Raw genomic sequence first — 15,341 nt, forward strand, 5'->3', positions numbered from 1 at the left:
GGGGGCCAGGGCTGCAGGGGGCAGCAGGGGGCGCTCTCCCCAGCAGTCGGTGCCAGCCCAGAGACCCCAGTCTTGTCCCAGACGTTTTGTTCTATTTGGTGGTCCCCCACCCCAGAGCCAGCTGCATCTGAGGGCCAGGCAAGGGGTCCCCGGGTAACCAGCCTCTGTTCCCCTCCAGAGTGGGGCTGTGTCTCGGTGCTTAGTGAGGGATCCCCCTATAACCTGCCCCCCGCAGAGGGGCCGCGTCCCAGTGCCGGGCCAGGGGTTGCAACCGAGCCCAGCTCCGTGGCGATGAAATGATCACAGAGACGCCTCGACCTGCTGGGTGCCTGCATTTATTGAAAGCTTAAAGCCCCCAAAGACCTTCCATTTTGGTCACTCGGCGGGAACTGGGGGTTCCCCTCCCCTGCTGAGCCGTGGGGTGAGCACAGGACCCCCACTCACCTGTGGGGAGAAAGAGAGTCACATTAAGGATGAGAACCCAGGAGTCCTGGCTCCCAGACCCCCCTGCTCTGACCCACCAGCCCCCACTCCCCTCCCAGAGCCAGGAGAGAACCCAGGAGTCCTGGTGCCCAGCCCCCCCGCTCTAACCACCAGCCCCCACTCCCCTCCCAGAGCCGGGGAGAGAACCCAGGAGTCCAGGCTCCGAGCCCCCCCTGCTCTAACCCACCAGCCCCCACTCCCCTCCCAGAGCCGGGGAGAGAACCCAGGCATCGGGGCCCCACCCCCGCTCATGGCTAGGCCCGTGGGGGGAGGGAGGGTTACCATGCTGCGGTGGGGCCGGGTGTCCGATAGTCCACAGTGAAGGCATCTGTGTTTCCGTTCTCATCGCTGACCAGCACCTCCGCGTACGGGAAGCAGCACGTCCAGCTGCGTTGGGCAACAGAGACAGGACGGATAAGCAGGGGCTGCGGGTTGGGAGTGAGGGGCACCGGCAGAGCTGGGGGGGGCAGGGCTGGGCTGGCAGGGGGCTGCGGGTCGGGAGTGAGGGGCACCGGCAGAGCTGGAGGGGCAGGGCTGAGCTGGCAGGGGCTGCGGGTCGGGAGTGAGGGGCACCGGGACTATTACCCACCGATAGTCACACACGAGGCCCTCGTCCGCGCTGGGTCCCCGCGGGCGGCAGCTCAGCCCAGAGGGGTTGGCGCCGACCCGGACCGTCACCGGACTCTCCGCATCGACCGCGTGAAATCTCATGGTCCAGACGTGCCGGGCGCAGTCGGGGTCGTGCTGGATGCTGCCCGCGCAGGGCATGGAGAGCTCCAGCAGCCTGTGGGCCGGCGGGTTCTCATCTGTCACCTGTTGGGAGGGGGACAAAAAATCCGCCCTCAGCACCCAAAGAGCAGGGAATCGAAATCAATAATCACTAGCCAGGGAGGGACCCAAGTAGCCCTGGAGAACTGGGGTCAGCCCCCACTGCAGAGAAATCGGGGACTGCGAATCAGCCACCAGTAACTGGGGATCAATAATCAATAGGCGAAGGTTGGGGACAGCAAATCAGTTGCCAGTAACTGGGGATCAATAATCAATAGGTGAAGATTGGGGACAGCGAATTAGTTGCCAGTAACTGGGGATCAATAATCAATAGGCGAAGGTTGGGGACAGCGAATCAGTTGCCAATAATCAATAATCAGCCAGCCGCGAAATACCATGCGGGGGTTAGAGCAGCCAGCCGGGAAAGTCAGCAGTGCCGAAGTCAACAATCGACCGTCCTCCGGCGAGAGGAGAATCCGGCATTAACTGCGGTGACTCGTCATCAATACTCGGAAATTGGTCGCTCATCACTGGCCATCGGTGAGCAGGAGCCAATGGCCAGCGATCGATACGTGACTCTTGGCCACCACCAATAGCCAATAGTTCACGATCGCTGATTAATGCCCGATAACCGGCCGTCCATTAGCCATCGTTAATGATCATCAATTGTCATTGGCAGTGACGCATGATTGGCCAGGAGTTGTCAATGCTAGCCCGGGAGCGATCATTTAGAGATCATCGATTATTGGCAAGCGATGAGCGGGGGACGCCAGCGACCCAACGCAACGCCGTCGGAAGGGAGAGCGCGGGCTGGCTCTGAAGCCAACTCACCACGGCGTCTTCTGGCACCACCATGATGGGGATTTTCACGTAATTATGAGCTGACGAACTTTGTGCCATAAACGTCGCGATGCTGGGGAGAGGCGGGGGGGTGTTTGCGTTAGAAGATTGCGCCCGACCTGGGTGTTACGTGAAACACTGTGGCTGCCTAAAACTCCCATTAATAATGGTGATTAATAATTATGGATCCGCGTAATTAGAGCTGCGTTGAAGTTGGGATGAACATTTTGGACATTCCCCGTTCATGGATCTGGGTTTTTTGGGGGCGTTTTATGGAATTTTGAAATTCTGTTGCGAATTTCAGTCCCAGTGTTTTGGTTGCAAAGCTGACGATGTTGCTGAAAACTGAACGTCGTCAAAAATGGCGGCTGAAATTTTAAATGTCATCGAACGTTTTTGAGCAAATGGTACCGAACATCTGCAGGTGGTGTTTTTGGCAATCGAAATGTTTGGGGTTTCATCCAACGCTGTCGTGGAACTGGGCTGAATTTCATCAACAATTTCAGCCGACCGGACACTGAATGTTTCAACTGAAATTTCATGGAAAATTTTGTTGATATTTTTTGGAATTCAAGGAATTGTTGTTGAAACGTCAGGGCCGGCATTCAAAATGGTAGTTGTTTTCTTTACTTTTTGAAATTTGTTTTAATTTTGCAAAAAGTTCCAGCGCGAAATGTTTGGCATTTCAGGAACATTTTCAACGGTTCAAATTCTGCCAAAAATGTGATGCATTTGGTGTGAAAAACGTTACGTGGAAATTCCCCCCTCCCCCAAATGTAGCTGGTTTATAAAAATTCTCCAAAGTTTTGAGCTAAATTTTTTTTAATTCACCAAAACTTTTAGCTGGAATTTTGACTTTGGCGGAACATTTGAACTTTTAAAAATTTTAACATTTGAATGTTAAATTTGAAATTGTAAAAAGTTGCCTCAAAAATTGTAGTGGAAATTTTGACACCCCCCCCCCCCCCCCCCCCGAAAAATCAGTGCGACTTTCCCGCAGCGTCCCTCCCATTCGTCCACGACACGCGACGGAATGGGCCGGCGTCCTTTGCAGCCCCGAAACGCCGTCGCCGAAATGTTCCACATTTTCCAAACGGTGCTGAAAGTTTTCGTTGCCGCATTCGGTTCGTTGCGATTTCAAACAGCAGCCGAGATTTGAGCTGAACATTTCTGAGCCCCGGTCAAAACATCTGCCTTGATGTTTTTCAAACCTTTTGGCCAAAACACCAAACGTCCCTTCGGATTTTGGTTCCCTGCCCCCCAACGTCAGTGAAAATTGTTTAATTTGTTTTCTCTTTTGGGGCCAATTTCAGCTCAGATTCCCCGTGAACACCCCCCACCCCTGCCGCACTGGACAAGTCGAATTTCGTTCCCCTTTTACCTTCTGCAAATTCCCCCAAATCCTCCCAAAACGTGTCAAAATGTTGCATTTCGGCCCCTTGAAATGGGCGAGATTCCCCTGGGTCCCGTGCCAGCCCCGCGAGGGGCTTGGGGGATCCCGCAGGGGGCTTGGGGGCCTCACCTGGAGGAGAAGCCGGTGTGGCTGGCGGGGGCGGCGAAGGTCCCGCTGAGGATGACTCTGGCACCGGGTCCTAGGCGCCCCCCAGGGGGGTCGTAGCCTTGCAGCAGCCCCAGTTCGTCGGTCACCGAGAAGGTGAACGTGGCCTCGGCCCCGTCGTTCACAACCAGCACCGCCAGCCGCGTCACCGTGCCCGGCAGCAGCGTGCCTGGGGGGGCCACGGAGCGGGTGAGCGAGGGGGTGGGGGGAGAAATGGGGCGGAGCATTGGGGAGGGGGAGGGGCTATGGCAGAGAGGTGGGGCGGAGAATTGGGGAGGGGCGGGGCAGTGGATGGGGAGGGGCTATGGTGGAGAGAGGTGGGGGAGGGGTGGGGGCAGGTCTTTGGGGAGGGGGCTGGATGAGGCAGCTGGTGGGGGGAGGGGCAATGGGTCTGGTGGGATAGAGCCAGGCCGGGGGAGGGAGCTGGGAGCCAGGACTCCTGGGTTCTCTTCCTGGCTGGGAGAGGTGAGGGGAGGGGGGGCTCTAATGGGTTAGAGCACGGGAGGGGCTGTGGGGGTGCAGGGGGGCAGTTGGCAGTGGGGTGAGCAGCAGGGGGGCAGGATGGCAGGAGGGGGAGGGGCATGGGGTGGGGGAGAGGCAATGGCGGACTGGGGGGGGCGGGATTAGCCCCCCCCTCCAGACACTCACCGTTCTGCCCGTCCAGGGCCCGGACCTGCACTGACTCGGTGGCCATGGGGTCGGGGCGGAGGCGGGTGAAGGGGAGCCCGGCGCCCGTCAGCCCCTCCACGCCCAGCACCGTGGCCTGTGGGGGGGCAGAGAACAGAGCTGAAAGGGGGGGCCCGGCTTGGCGGGGGGGGACATCGGGGCGCCCCACGGTGGGTCCTTACCGGCAGCTGGAAGCTGATGGGCGCCAGGGCCAGGAGGTTCCCGCTGGCATCTGTGCTCTGGTTCAGGGGCGCGGTGCCCACCAGGCCCCCGGCACCGTCCAGGGCCAGGAGCCGGAGCAGCCGGGCGCCACGTGCCTCCCCCAGCAGCCGGGCTGAGACGGTGTAATTCGCCCCTGCGGGGGGCACAGAGAGATGGGAGTCAGCACAGAGCCCCCCGGTGCTCCCCGGGCATTACCTGGCACGGGCGTTACCTTGCACGGACATTACCTTGCACAGATGTTACCGCCCCTGGGCATTACCTTGCACAGATGTTACCTCCCCTGGGCGTTACCTCGCACGGGCATTACCTCCCCTGGGCATTACTTTGCACGGGCGTTACCTCCACTGGGCATTACCTCACCCAGACATTACCTGGCACGGGTGTTACTTCGCACAGGCGTTACCTCGCACAGATGTTACTGCCCCTGGGCATTACCTCACTCGGGCGTTACCTGGCATGGGCGTTACCTCGCCCAGACATTACCTGGCACGGGTGTTACTTCGCACGGGCGTTACCTCGCACAGATGTTACTGCCCCTGGGCATTACCTCGCTCGGGCGTTACCTGGCATGGGCATTACCTGGCACGGGTGTTACCTCGCCCAGACATTACCTGGCACGGGCATTACTTCGCACGGGCGTTACCTCGCACGGGCCGGCCCTGGATGGGCAGCACCAGGTCCTGGCGTCGCTCCAGGATCTGCAGGGTCACGTCCAACAGGCTCTTGCCCCCGATCTCCACCTCGTAGCTGCTGCTGGGGGTCAGTGCCACTGTCCAGGTCCCCACGGCCTCTACCAGCCGCAGCTTCAGCACCTTGTGCAGGGCTGTGTTGATCACCGGCTCCACACCGGCCGGCGACCCGCCTGCATGGGGGCGACACGGCACCGGGGGCACTGAGACCTGGCTCCCTCACCCGGCGCTGAGCCGCGGCCCTCTCTTGGGGGGGGGGAAGGGGGGAGGCTGCTTATCCAGGGCCTGAGGTGCGGCTGGTTCTGGGCTGGGCGCAGGGGCTGGTTATACAGCGATCCATTGCCCAGTGTGGAAATGCAGCCACCTCTGGGGTGGGGTGCGGGGGAGCCGGGAAAACAGCCACCTATAACAACCCTGCAGAAGGGCAGCCCAATGCGCGGGGGGTGGGGGGGAGAGCGCCCCCTACCTGAGGGCTGCAGGAGGGAGACGCTGAAGCTGTTGCCGGCCAGGCTGCGCACGGACACGGAGAGCTCGCTCAGGGTGTCATCCACGGGGAAGGGGAAGCGGGAGCCGAGGAGCCGGGCCCGGGTCACCATGATGGGGGCCGCGTTGAGGGCCAGCTCCATGACCCCCAGCACCCCCGAGAGCTCAGCCTTCGACGTCAGCACATAGTAGCCCCCCGAGAAGGCTGCCAGCTCCTCAAAGATGTTCATGGCTGGGGGGACGGACGGACGGACAACAAGGGTGAAAAGCCCCATCCCCCGTTCCCAGCCCCCCAGAGCCAGCCGGTCCCCCATCCTGGGGATGGATTAGAGCCAGCGCCCTCCTGCCCCATTCCCCGCCCCCCTGAGCCAGCCAGTCCCTGCCCTGGGGCCGGGTGGGAGCCGGCGCCCCCTAGAGGGGACAGGCCCCTGCCCCATTCCCCGCCCCCCTGAGCCAGCCAGTCCCTGCCCTGGGGCCGGGTGGGAGCTGGCGCCCCCTAGAGGGGACAGGCCCCTGCCCCATTCCCCGCCCCCCTGAGCCAGCCAGTGCCACCCTGGGGCCGGGTGGGAGCCGGCACCCCCGAGGGGTCCCAGCCCTGCCCCCACTCGCCGTGCTCACCCCGGGCGCTGCGGGGGGCGCAATACCCTGTCAGCAGGGCGTTGACTTGGCTGCGGGTCGATTCCACCAGCACCTTGACCTGCTCCAGCTGGGCCTCGTCCTTCGCCCCCGCGTCCGAGAAGAGGAAGATTTTCGAGCTGGCGGGCGGGGGGCAGGGGACAGAGATGAGGTGAGGGCCGGGGCTCGTCCTGGGGGGGGCATGGGGCTGGCCTGGGAAGGGGGGCTGGCAGGATGGGAGGAGGTTGGGGGGGGGTCAGGCGGCAGTGTGGGGCTCCGGGGCTCCAACCTGGGGGGAAGTTGGGGATGGGATTTGGGAGGCTTGGGGCAGTGGGGAGCTTGGGGGTGTGGGTGGACTTTGGTGGGGTTCAGGGTTAGTGGGGGGGGTCGGGGGGTTGGGGATGTCGGAGGCAGTGGGGGCAGTGGGAGGTCAGGGGGCAGCAGGGGGCTCGGGGGGCAATGGGGGGCAGTGGGAGGTTGGGGGACTCGGGGGGCAGTGGGGGGCTCACCGGGGCTCGCTCGCCCGCAGCGCCATCTCCAGGCCGGTCAGCGCCAGCTCGGGACAGTCCCCACCACCATTAACCACCAGCCGTGCGATGGCCGCCTCGAACTGTCCCACGTCTTGGGTGGTGTAGACGGGTCCCACATCTGTGGGGAGAGGGGAGGTGAGTGAGGGGCAGGTGCAGGGGGAGGAGGGCGCTGGGGCACCGGGGGTTCGGAGCCGTACCCGGGTCACTGAAGGGCACCAGCACATAGCTGTGGGGCGGCGGGATCGGGGCACAGGGGGATCGGGGCGCAGGGGGATCGGGGCCGTACCAGGGGATCGGGGCGCAGGGGGATCGGGACCGTACCAGGGGATCGGGGTGCAGGGGGATCGGGGCACAGGGGGATCGGGGCTGTACCAGGGGATCGGGGCGCAGGGGGATCGGGGACATACCGGGGGATCGGGGCGCAGGGGGATCGGGGACATACCGGGGGATCGGGGCGCAGGGGGATCGGGGCTGTATCGGGGGATCGGGGCTGTATCGGGGGATCAGGGCGCAGGGGGATCGGGGCCGTACCAGGGGATCGGGGCGCAGGGGGATCGGGGCCGTACCAGGGGATCGGGGCGCAGGGGGATCGGGGCGCAGGGGGATCGGGGCTGTACCAGGGGATCGGGGCGCAGGGGGATCGGGGCGCAGGGGGATCGGGGCCGTACCGGGGGATCGGGGCGCAGGGGGATCGGGGCGCAGGGGGATCGGGGCCATACCAGGGGATCGGGGCGCAGGGGGATCGGGGCTGTACCAGGGGATCGGGGCGCAGGGGGATCGGGGCGCAGGGGGATCGGGGCTGTACCAGGGGATCGGGGCACAGGGGGATCGGGGACATACTGGGGGATCGGGGCGCAGGGGGATCGGGGCCGTACCGGGGGATCAGGGCGCAGGGGGATCGGGGCACAGGGGGATCGGGGCCATACCAGGGGATTGGGGCGCAGGGGGATCGGGGCCGTACCAGGGGATCGGGGCGCAGGGGGATCGGGGACATACTGGGGGATCGGGGCGCAGGGGGATCGGGGCCGTACCGGGGGATCAGGGCGCAGGGGGATCGGGGCACAGGGGGATCGGGGCCATACCAGGGGATTGGGGCGCAGGGGGATCGGGGCTGTACCAGGGGATCGGGGCGCAGGGGGATCGGGGCCGTACCAGGGGATCGGGGCACAGGGGGATCGGGGCCGTACCAGGGGATCGGGGCGCAGGGGGATCGGGGCTGTACCAGGGGATCGGGGCGCAGGGGGATCGGGGCGCAGGGGGATCGGGGCCGTACCAGGGGATCGGGGCGCAGGGGGATCGGGGCCCTACCTGGGTCATTGAACGGCACCAGCACGTAGTTGTGGGGCGCGTCGGCAGAGCCCACATGCTGGCGGATGAGCTCCAGGCAGACGCGCTGGACCTGGGCGATGTCGGAGCTCATGCTGCCCGTCGTGTCGATGGCGAAGGTCAGCGAGTAGCCGGCCAGGTTGAAGAGCTTCCGGAAGGCGGCCGAGCCCACCTGGGCCAGGAGCCCCGAGCCTGCGGGACCCAACACGCCTCAGTGGGCGGGGGCTGTGGGTCGGGAGTGAGGGGCACCGGCCAGCTGAGGGGGGCTGTGGGTTGGCAGTGAGGGGCGCTGGCCGGCTGCGGGTCGGGAGTGAGGGGCGCTGGCCAGCTGCGGGGGGCTGCAGGTCGGGAGTGAGGGGCGCCAGCCGGCTGAGGGGGGCTGTGGGTTGGCAGTGAGGGGCACCGGCCGGCCGAGGGGGTTGCGGGTCGGGAGTGAGGGGCGCTGGCCCGCTGCGGGGGGCTGCGGGTCGGGAGTGAGGGGCGCCGGCTGGCGGGGGGCTGTGGGTCGGGAGTGAGGGGCGCCAGCGGAGGAGGGGGTTGCGGGTCGGGAGTGAGGGGCACCGGCCGGCCGAGGGGGTTGCGGGTCGGGAGTGAAGGGTGCTGGCGGAGCGGGGGGGCTGCGGGTCGGGAGTGAGGGGCACCGGCTGGCGGGGGGCTGCGGGTCAGGAGTGAGGGGCGCCGGCCGGCCGAGGGGCTCTCACCTGGTCCCACGAAGAAGTCCCGCGTGGCCCGGGTGGCCAGCTCCGCGGCCTGGCGGTGCAGGTGGTGGTGGGGCGAGAGCTGGGGGTCCGAGGTCTCTTTGTTGATGCCGCCGGTCGGGGAGAAGTTCTGGGTCACGTCGTTCCGCCCCCCATGGCCGCATTTCCCTGGGGCCGAGGCGGGAAGGTGAATGGGGGTAGGGTGGTGTGACGAACTGGGCCTGTTCTCACTGTGGTCTGTGAATGCTGACAGGGGAGTGTGCTGGGATAGTCTGCATTGGAGGATGGGATCTGCCCGAGGGCGCCCGAGGGCGCATACCTGAGTGTGTAACATGAGAACCCAGGAAGGGGTTGGAGGCCAGGTGACTCCGGGGCCCGGGAAACTGAACAAAGGCTGTGGGAGGGGTCGCGGAAGGCAGTGTGCTGGAGGCAGGCAGGGAGAGAGGGCTGGGAGGCAGAGATGGCTCTGACCCCCCAAGGGGGGTGGGCTGGGATGCCCGGGGACCCCAAGATGGACCTAACTGAGCGGGTCCCTGTTGTCTGTGCCTGCAAGACCTGTCTTGGACTGTATTCCTGTCATCCAAATAAACCTTCTGCTTTACTGGCTGGCTGAGAGTCATGGTGAATCGCAGGAAGCCGGGGGTGCAGGGCCCTGAGTCCCCCAATACTCCGTGACAGGTGGGGACAGGGGAGGCAACTGGCGTGGGGAGAGGGTGATGTGGGGGAGGGGAGCGGTGGTGGGGGGCTCTGCTCACCTCGGGGTTTGCTCCGGCAGGTGCCCGACAGCTTGTACCCGCTGGTCACCATGTCACTCACCAGCACGTTCTCCTGGCAGAGATAGCGCCCCCTGCCGGAGAGCCGCGGCGTTACTCTCAGGGGGGGCATGCCCCCACTGACCCCCCGCTGCCCCCAGCCCAGCACCCCCTCCTGTCCCTGTGACGGAGCAGGGAGCAGGGCAGATTTGACCTGGGAATGTTGCAGGGGGGTTGCAGTGGGGATGTGGGACTCCCCTTGAAGGAAGCTACCTGAGCTGTAACCTGAGCCAGGAACGGGGGTGGGGAGAATTAACACCTTCTGCCCGGGAGACTGAACAAAGGAGAGAAGCAGCGGGAGGAGTTTTGGTTTAGTTTCGGTTGGGGCTGGGTGGTGCAACGCAGGGAACCCCAAGCTGGGGTCTAAGCTCCCTGAACCTCCCAGAGGGACCTAATTGAGGGGGTCTGGTCGTACCTACACGCTCTGCTTGAGACTGTGTTCCTGTCCTTGAATAAACCTTCTGCTTTACTGGCTGGTTGAGAGTCGCAGTGAATCTCGGGAAGAGGGGTGCAGGGCCCTAACTCCCCCACACTCCGCAACAGTCCCCCACCCCCACTGACCCCCACCCATCCCCCAGATCAGCGCCCCCTGCCGGAGAGCTGCGGCATTACACTCGGGGGGGGGCATGCCCCCACTGACCCCCCATTGCCCCCAGCCATCCCCCAGATCAGCGCCCCCTGCCGGAGAGCCGCGGCGTTACACTCGGGGGGGGGGCATGCCCCCACTGATCCCCCGCTGCCCCCAGCCCAGCACCCCCTCCTGTCCCCCACCTCCACTGACCCCCACCCGTCCCCAGATCAGTGCCCCCTGCCGGAGAAGCGGAGCATTAAACTCGGGGGGGCCCATGCCCCCAGGGACCCCCCCAGTCCACCCAGCCCAGCGCCCCCCGCTGCTCCCAGCCCCCCAGCCCAGGGCCCTCCACTGACCCCCACCCCGCTACCCCCAGCCCCCCAGCCCAGGGCCCCCTGAGGTTGGACACACGGGTTCCCCATCTCCGCCCCAGACAGTGTCGGGGGGTCCCCAGGTCTCACCCCGGCTCCTTGGCACAGTCCTTGCACGTTGGCTTGTCCGGGGGCGCTGTCGGGACGGCCGGGCTGGAGGCGTTCACTGCGGGGGGGGGGGGGGGAAGCGGTGAGAATCTGGTAACTGCCCCTCTGAGCAGCCAGTCCCTGCCCCATTCCCTGCCCCCCAAGCCAGCCAGTCCCTGCCCTGGGGGGCTGCATGGCTGGTGGGTGCTGAGCCGAGGGGCTGTGCTGGGAGGGTGAGTGGAGGGCGATGGGGTGACGAAGTGGGGGATTTGCTTGGTTGCATGTGGAGGGGGTGGGACTCAGTTTCCCTGGGGGTTACTGGTTTAACGAGGGGAGGGGAGAGGGAGTTTGTGGGTACACAGGACCGGAGAGAGGACGTGGGACCCCTGCCAATGGCCTGGAGGACGGAGACCCCAGCGACCGGTGACCTGAGACCCCGACCCGGAGACGCAGCTGAGGAGACGCGGCCGGTTCTGGCCAGTGGGCGGACAATGGGCTGTGGGGAAAGGACCCCGGTGACCTGACCAGCCGGTTCCAGCCAGAGGGGCCAGAGGACAGAAGAGGGGAGAGGGGCCCAGTGACCCTGTTTACCTGGAGAGAAGACAATGGACAGAGGGGGCTTGGGGCCGGGGATCTCAGATGCCCAGCTGGGAGCAGGGGGGCTCTGGGCTGGAGAGGGGGAGCAGGCAGAGCCCACCTGGATGCAGAGAGACTGGGATGTGCTGGGCTGAGGGGGGCCAGGCCGGAGGCCGGAGAGTTTCCTGTGCTGGGGTCAACTCTCAATAAACCCTCCTGTTTCATGCTGGCTGAGAGTCACTCCAGGCTAGAGAACAGGGCAGGGGGGGGGGGGCATCGTCCCTTCGGGGGTGGAGGCCCCGGGGGTTCAGAGCGAGGGGACTCCCTGAGGGGGTCCATGGCAGAGACAGACGTGCTAAGGCTCCGAGAGGTGCGGCTCCAGGTGGAGGGGCCTGACCCTGGGAGAGAGTGGCCCCCCGAGAAGGGCTGTTGCACTGAAAGGGGCACCCCCCACGGACCACACGGGGCCAAGAGTGGGCACGATCTGTGAGTCCGTGACAGACAGCGGCACTGGGGTGGGGGAGCTGAGCCCATGGGGAGCTGGGGGCAGGATTAACAGCTGGGCAGGAGCCAGGCAGATGTGGGGGGAGAGCTCCTGCCCCCCACCCCCGGGGAGGGCCCCAAACCCCAAGAGGAGCTTTGCAGAAAATTGTGAGATTCTGGGAGCCAGTCTCGGGATTTGGGGGGCCAGTCTGGGGCTTGGGGGGTCTGGGGATTTCAGGGCCGTCCTAGGCCCGCGGTGGGGTCCGACCGGGGGGTTTGCTCTCCGGCAGGCCTGGCCCGGGGGCGGGCGAGCGGGTTGTGGCCCCGGCGGCGTTGCTTACCCAGGTGCGCGTAGGGCTCGGCCTGGCCCAGCTCGGCCCAGTTGGTGTTGCTGTAGAATTGCTGCAGGACGTGCAGGGCTTTCCCGGCGCTGAGCCGAGCCGACTCCAGCCCCCCCGGGGTCCCGGCGCCGCCCAGCGCCCCCACGGCCGCGTCCCGCAGCAGCCGGAGCCGGGTCGCCCCTGCAAAGCCAGCGCGGGGCCTGTGTGAGCTCCCCGAGCCCCCCGAAACCCCGACCCCCTGAACCCCCTGAACCCCCACCCCCCAACCCCCCGACCCCCTGAACCCCCACCCCGACCCCCTGAACCCCAACCCCCTGAACCCCCAACCCCCCGACCCCCCAAACCCCGACCCGCCCGAAACTCCGACCCCCTGAACCCCCAACCCCCCGAAACCCCGACCCCCCGAAACCCTGACCCCCTGAACCCCCACCGCCCCGACCCCTGAAACTCCGACCCCCTGAACCCCCACCGCCCCAACCTCTGAAACCCCGACCCCCTGAACCCCCAACCCCCCGACCCCCGAAACCCCGACCCCCTGAACCCCCAATCCCCCGACCCCCCGAAACCCCGACCCCCTGAACCCCCAACCCCCCGACCCCCGACGCCCTGAACCCCCAAACCCCCCGAAACCCCGACCCCCGCCTGCAGCTGGGTCACCCCTGCAAAGCCAGCGTGGGGCCTGTGTGAGCTCACCGAGCCCCCCGACCCGCCCGAAACCCCAACCCCCTGAACCCCCAACCCCCCCGACCCCCCAAACCCCCATCCCCGACCCCCCGAAACCCGGACCCCCCGCCTGCAGCCGGGTCGCCCCTGCAAAGCCAGTGCAGGGCCTGTGTGAACCACGCCGGGTCCTGCAGCCGCGTGCCCCCGGGCCCCCTCAACCCCCCGACCCCCCCACCTGCAGCCGCGTGCCCCCCGAATCCCCCGATCTCCCCGAACCCCCCGAGTCCCTCGCCTGCAGCCTGGTGTCCCCCAACCCCCCTGAACCCGCCACCTGCAGCCGGGTGCCCCCCCGAGCTCCCCAAACCTCCCTCCTGCAGCCGGGTGCCCCCGAGCCCCCTGCCCGGCTCCTGTAACCTGTACCGCCCCCGAGACCCCCGCCTGCAGCCCAGACCCCCCCACCCCCCTGCCCAGCTCCATGAAGTGCAGCACCCCCCAATCCTCCCAGCCCCCCCGGCCCGGGACCCCCCAGATCCCCCCGGTCCCCCCGGCCCGGCCCCCCCGATCCCCCCGGCCCCCACGGCCCGGCGCCACCCAGATCCCCCCAGCTCCTCCCGGCCCGGGCCCCCCCAGATCCCCCCGGCCCCCCCGGCCCCACCTCGGGCGATCTCCTCGCAGTGGAAGTGGTAGCTGCTGTCGTCCAGGTGGAAAATCTCCACCTGGTTGTTCCCAGTGATGATTTCCTGGATCGCCTCGGCCAGGCGCCCGGCAGAGACCTCGGCTGCGAGAGACAGTCAGTGGGGGGGGAGCCCGGACTCCTGGGTTCTCTCCTGGCTCTGGGAGGGGAATGGGGGCTGAGGGGTTAGAGCAGGGGGGGCTGGGAGCCAGGACTCCTGGGTTCTCTCCTGGCTCTGGGAGGGGAGTGGGGGCTGGGGGGTTAGAGCAGGGGGGGCTGGGAGCCAGGACTCCTGGGTTCTCTCCTGGCTCTGGGAGGGGAGGTGAGGGGGGGCTGGGAGCCAGGACTCCTGGGTTCTCTCCTGGCTTTGGGAGGGGAGTGGGGGATGGTGGGTTAGAGCAGGGGGTCTGAGAGCCTGGACGCCTGGGTTCTCTCCCCACCTTGGAAATAGGCCTTGAAGAGCCCGCTGGCCGTGAGCGGCTCCATGTTCTCCAGCGTCCCGGGGGCCATGGGGGGCTTCCCGGCGGGCGGGTTCCTCTCCAGGAACCAGGCCACAGCCCGCAGGGCGCCCAGCTCGGTGATGTCGGCGTCGGTGAAGTCGCCGGGGGCCAGGCCCCCTGACTCGGGGTTGGGGCGGAAGGCACTGGCCAGTGCCAGGAGGAGCACCCAGGGGAGGGCGCGGCCGGGGCCCATGGTCTGGGAGGGTGTCGCTGGCCCCAGGGATGGAGGGGCCCAAGGGATGTCGGTCGCCTTATAACCCTGCGGGTGGGCGGGGCCAGGGTTCCCCACCCAGCTCTGCGACTAATCCACTTCCTCCTGGCAAAGCCCCCTGGCCTCCTGCCAGCCACTCCGAAGCCACTCCCAAAGGGGGAAACTGAGGCACGAGGGGCCCCGACTCCCCCTTCCCCCCACCCTGCTCTAATTACTGGACCCCATCCCCTCCCAGGGCAGGGGAGAGAACCCAGGAGTCCGGGTGGGTCGGGGGTGGGACATGGGGCCTGGGGTTCTAGGCCAACGCCCCTCCCCCAGCCAAGCGCGTGATTTTTTACTTTTGCACCATTGAACTATTTTTTATTTTGACGCTTCCTGGAGCAACTCGGTTCACACGGAATAAAGTCCAAGTGCTGAGAAATGAGTCTGGTGCAGAGAGACCCAGCCCTGCCCCCCCCCCCCCCCGCAGTGCCCCTCACTCCCGACCCGCAGCCCCCGCCAGCCCGGCCCTGCCCCCCCCAGCTCTGCCAGTGCCCCTCACTCCCGACCTGCAGCCCCTGCCAGCCCAGCCCCGCCCCCCCAGCCCCCCCGTGCCCCTCACTCCCGACCCGCAGCCCCTGCCAGCCCAGCCCTGCCCCCCCCCGCAGTGCCCCTCACTCCCGACCCGCAGCCCCTGCCAGCCCAGCCCTGCCCCCCCAGACCCCCCATGCCCCTCACTCCCGACCCGCAGCTCCTGCCAGCCCAGCCCTGCCCCCCCAGCTCTGCTGGTGCCCCTCACTCCCGACCCGCAGCCCCTGCCAGCCCAGCCCCGCCGGTGCCCCTCACTCCCGACCTGCAGCCCCTGCCAGCCCAGCCCTGCCCCCCCACAGTGCCCCTCAGTCCTGACCCACAGCCCCTGCCAGCCCAGCCCTGCCCGCCCAGCTCTGCCGGTGCCCCTCACTCCCGACCCGCAGCCCCTGCCAGCCCAGCCCTGCCCGCCCAGCTCTGCCGGTGCCCCTCACTCCTGACCCACAGCCCCTGCCAGCCCAGCCCTGGGCCCCCCAGCTCTGCCGGTGCCCCTCACTCCCGACCCGCAGCCCCTGCCAGCCCAGCCCCTGCCCCCCCAGCTCTGCCAGTGCCCCTCACTCCCGACCTGCAGCCCCTGCCAGCCCAGCCCTGGGCCCCCCAGCTCTGCC

General features: G+C 66.8%; 1 protein-coding gene across 1 annotated transcript; it reads right to left on the minus strand.

Moving 5' to 3' along the window:
- Positions 1-319: 319 nt before the first annotated feature.
- Positions 320-14,315, minus strand: LOC128829775 (von Willebrand factor A domain-containing protein 7-like). Its single transcript, XM_054015179.1, has 18 exons — positions 13,896-14,315; positions 13,438-13,560; positions 12,120-12,299; positions 10,723-10,798; positions 9,634-9,725; positions 8,882-9,046; positions 8,163-8,372; positions 6,834-6,972; positions 6,328-6,464; positions 5,693-5,941; positions 5,181-5,399; positions 4,498-4,670; positions 4,298-4,412; positions 3,614-3,818; positions 2,083-2,164; positions 1,073-1,296; positions 766-870; positions 320-444 (listed from the first exon to the last, which is right to left on the minus strand). Exons 1-18 carry the CDS (start codon positions 14,146-14,148, stop codon positions 441-443), a joined length of 2,751 nt encoding a protein of 916 aa, XP_053871154.1. The 5' UTR covers positions 14,149-14,315; the 3' UTR covers positions 320-440.
- Between the last annotated feature and the right edge of the window lie 1,026 nt (positions 14,316-15,341).

This window comes from Malaclemys terrapin, unplaced genomic scaffold (genome assembly GCF_027887155.1).
Source record: "Malaclemys terrapin pileata isolate rMalTer1 unplaced genomic scaffold, rMalTer1.hap1 scaffold_58, whole genome shotgun sequence".
Lineage (NCBI taxonomy): Eukaryota > Metazoa > Chordata > Testudines > Emydidae > Malaclemys > Malaclemys terrapin.

Excerpts from the sequence above, each read along its gene's own strand:
- LOC128829775 (XM_054015179.1), bottom strand. The coding sequence starts at position 14,148 with ATGGGCCCCGGCCGCGCCCTCCCCTGGGTGCTCCTCCTGGCACTGGCC. Across the intron at positions 10,799-12,119 it reads CGAGCCCTACGCGCACCTGG|TGAACGCCTCCAGCCCGGCC; the intron begins GTAAGCAACGCC and ends CCCCCCCCGCAG. Across the intron at positions 6,973-8,162 it reads GGTGCCGTTCAATGACCCAG|ATGTGGGACCCGTCTACACC; the intron begins GTAGGGCCCCGA and ends CTCTCCCCACAG.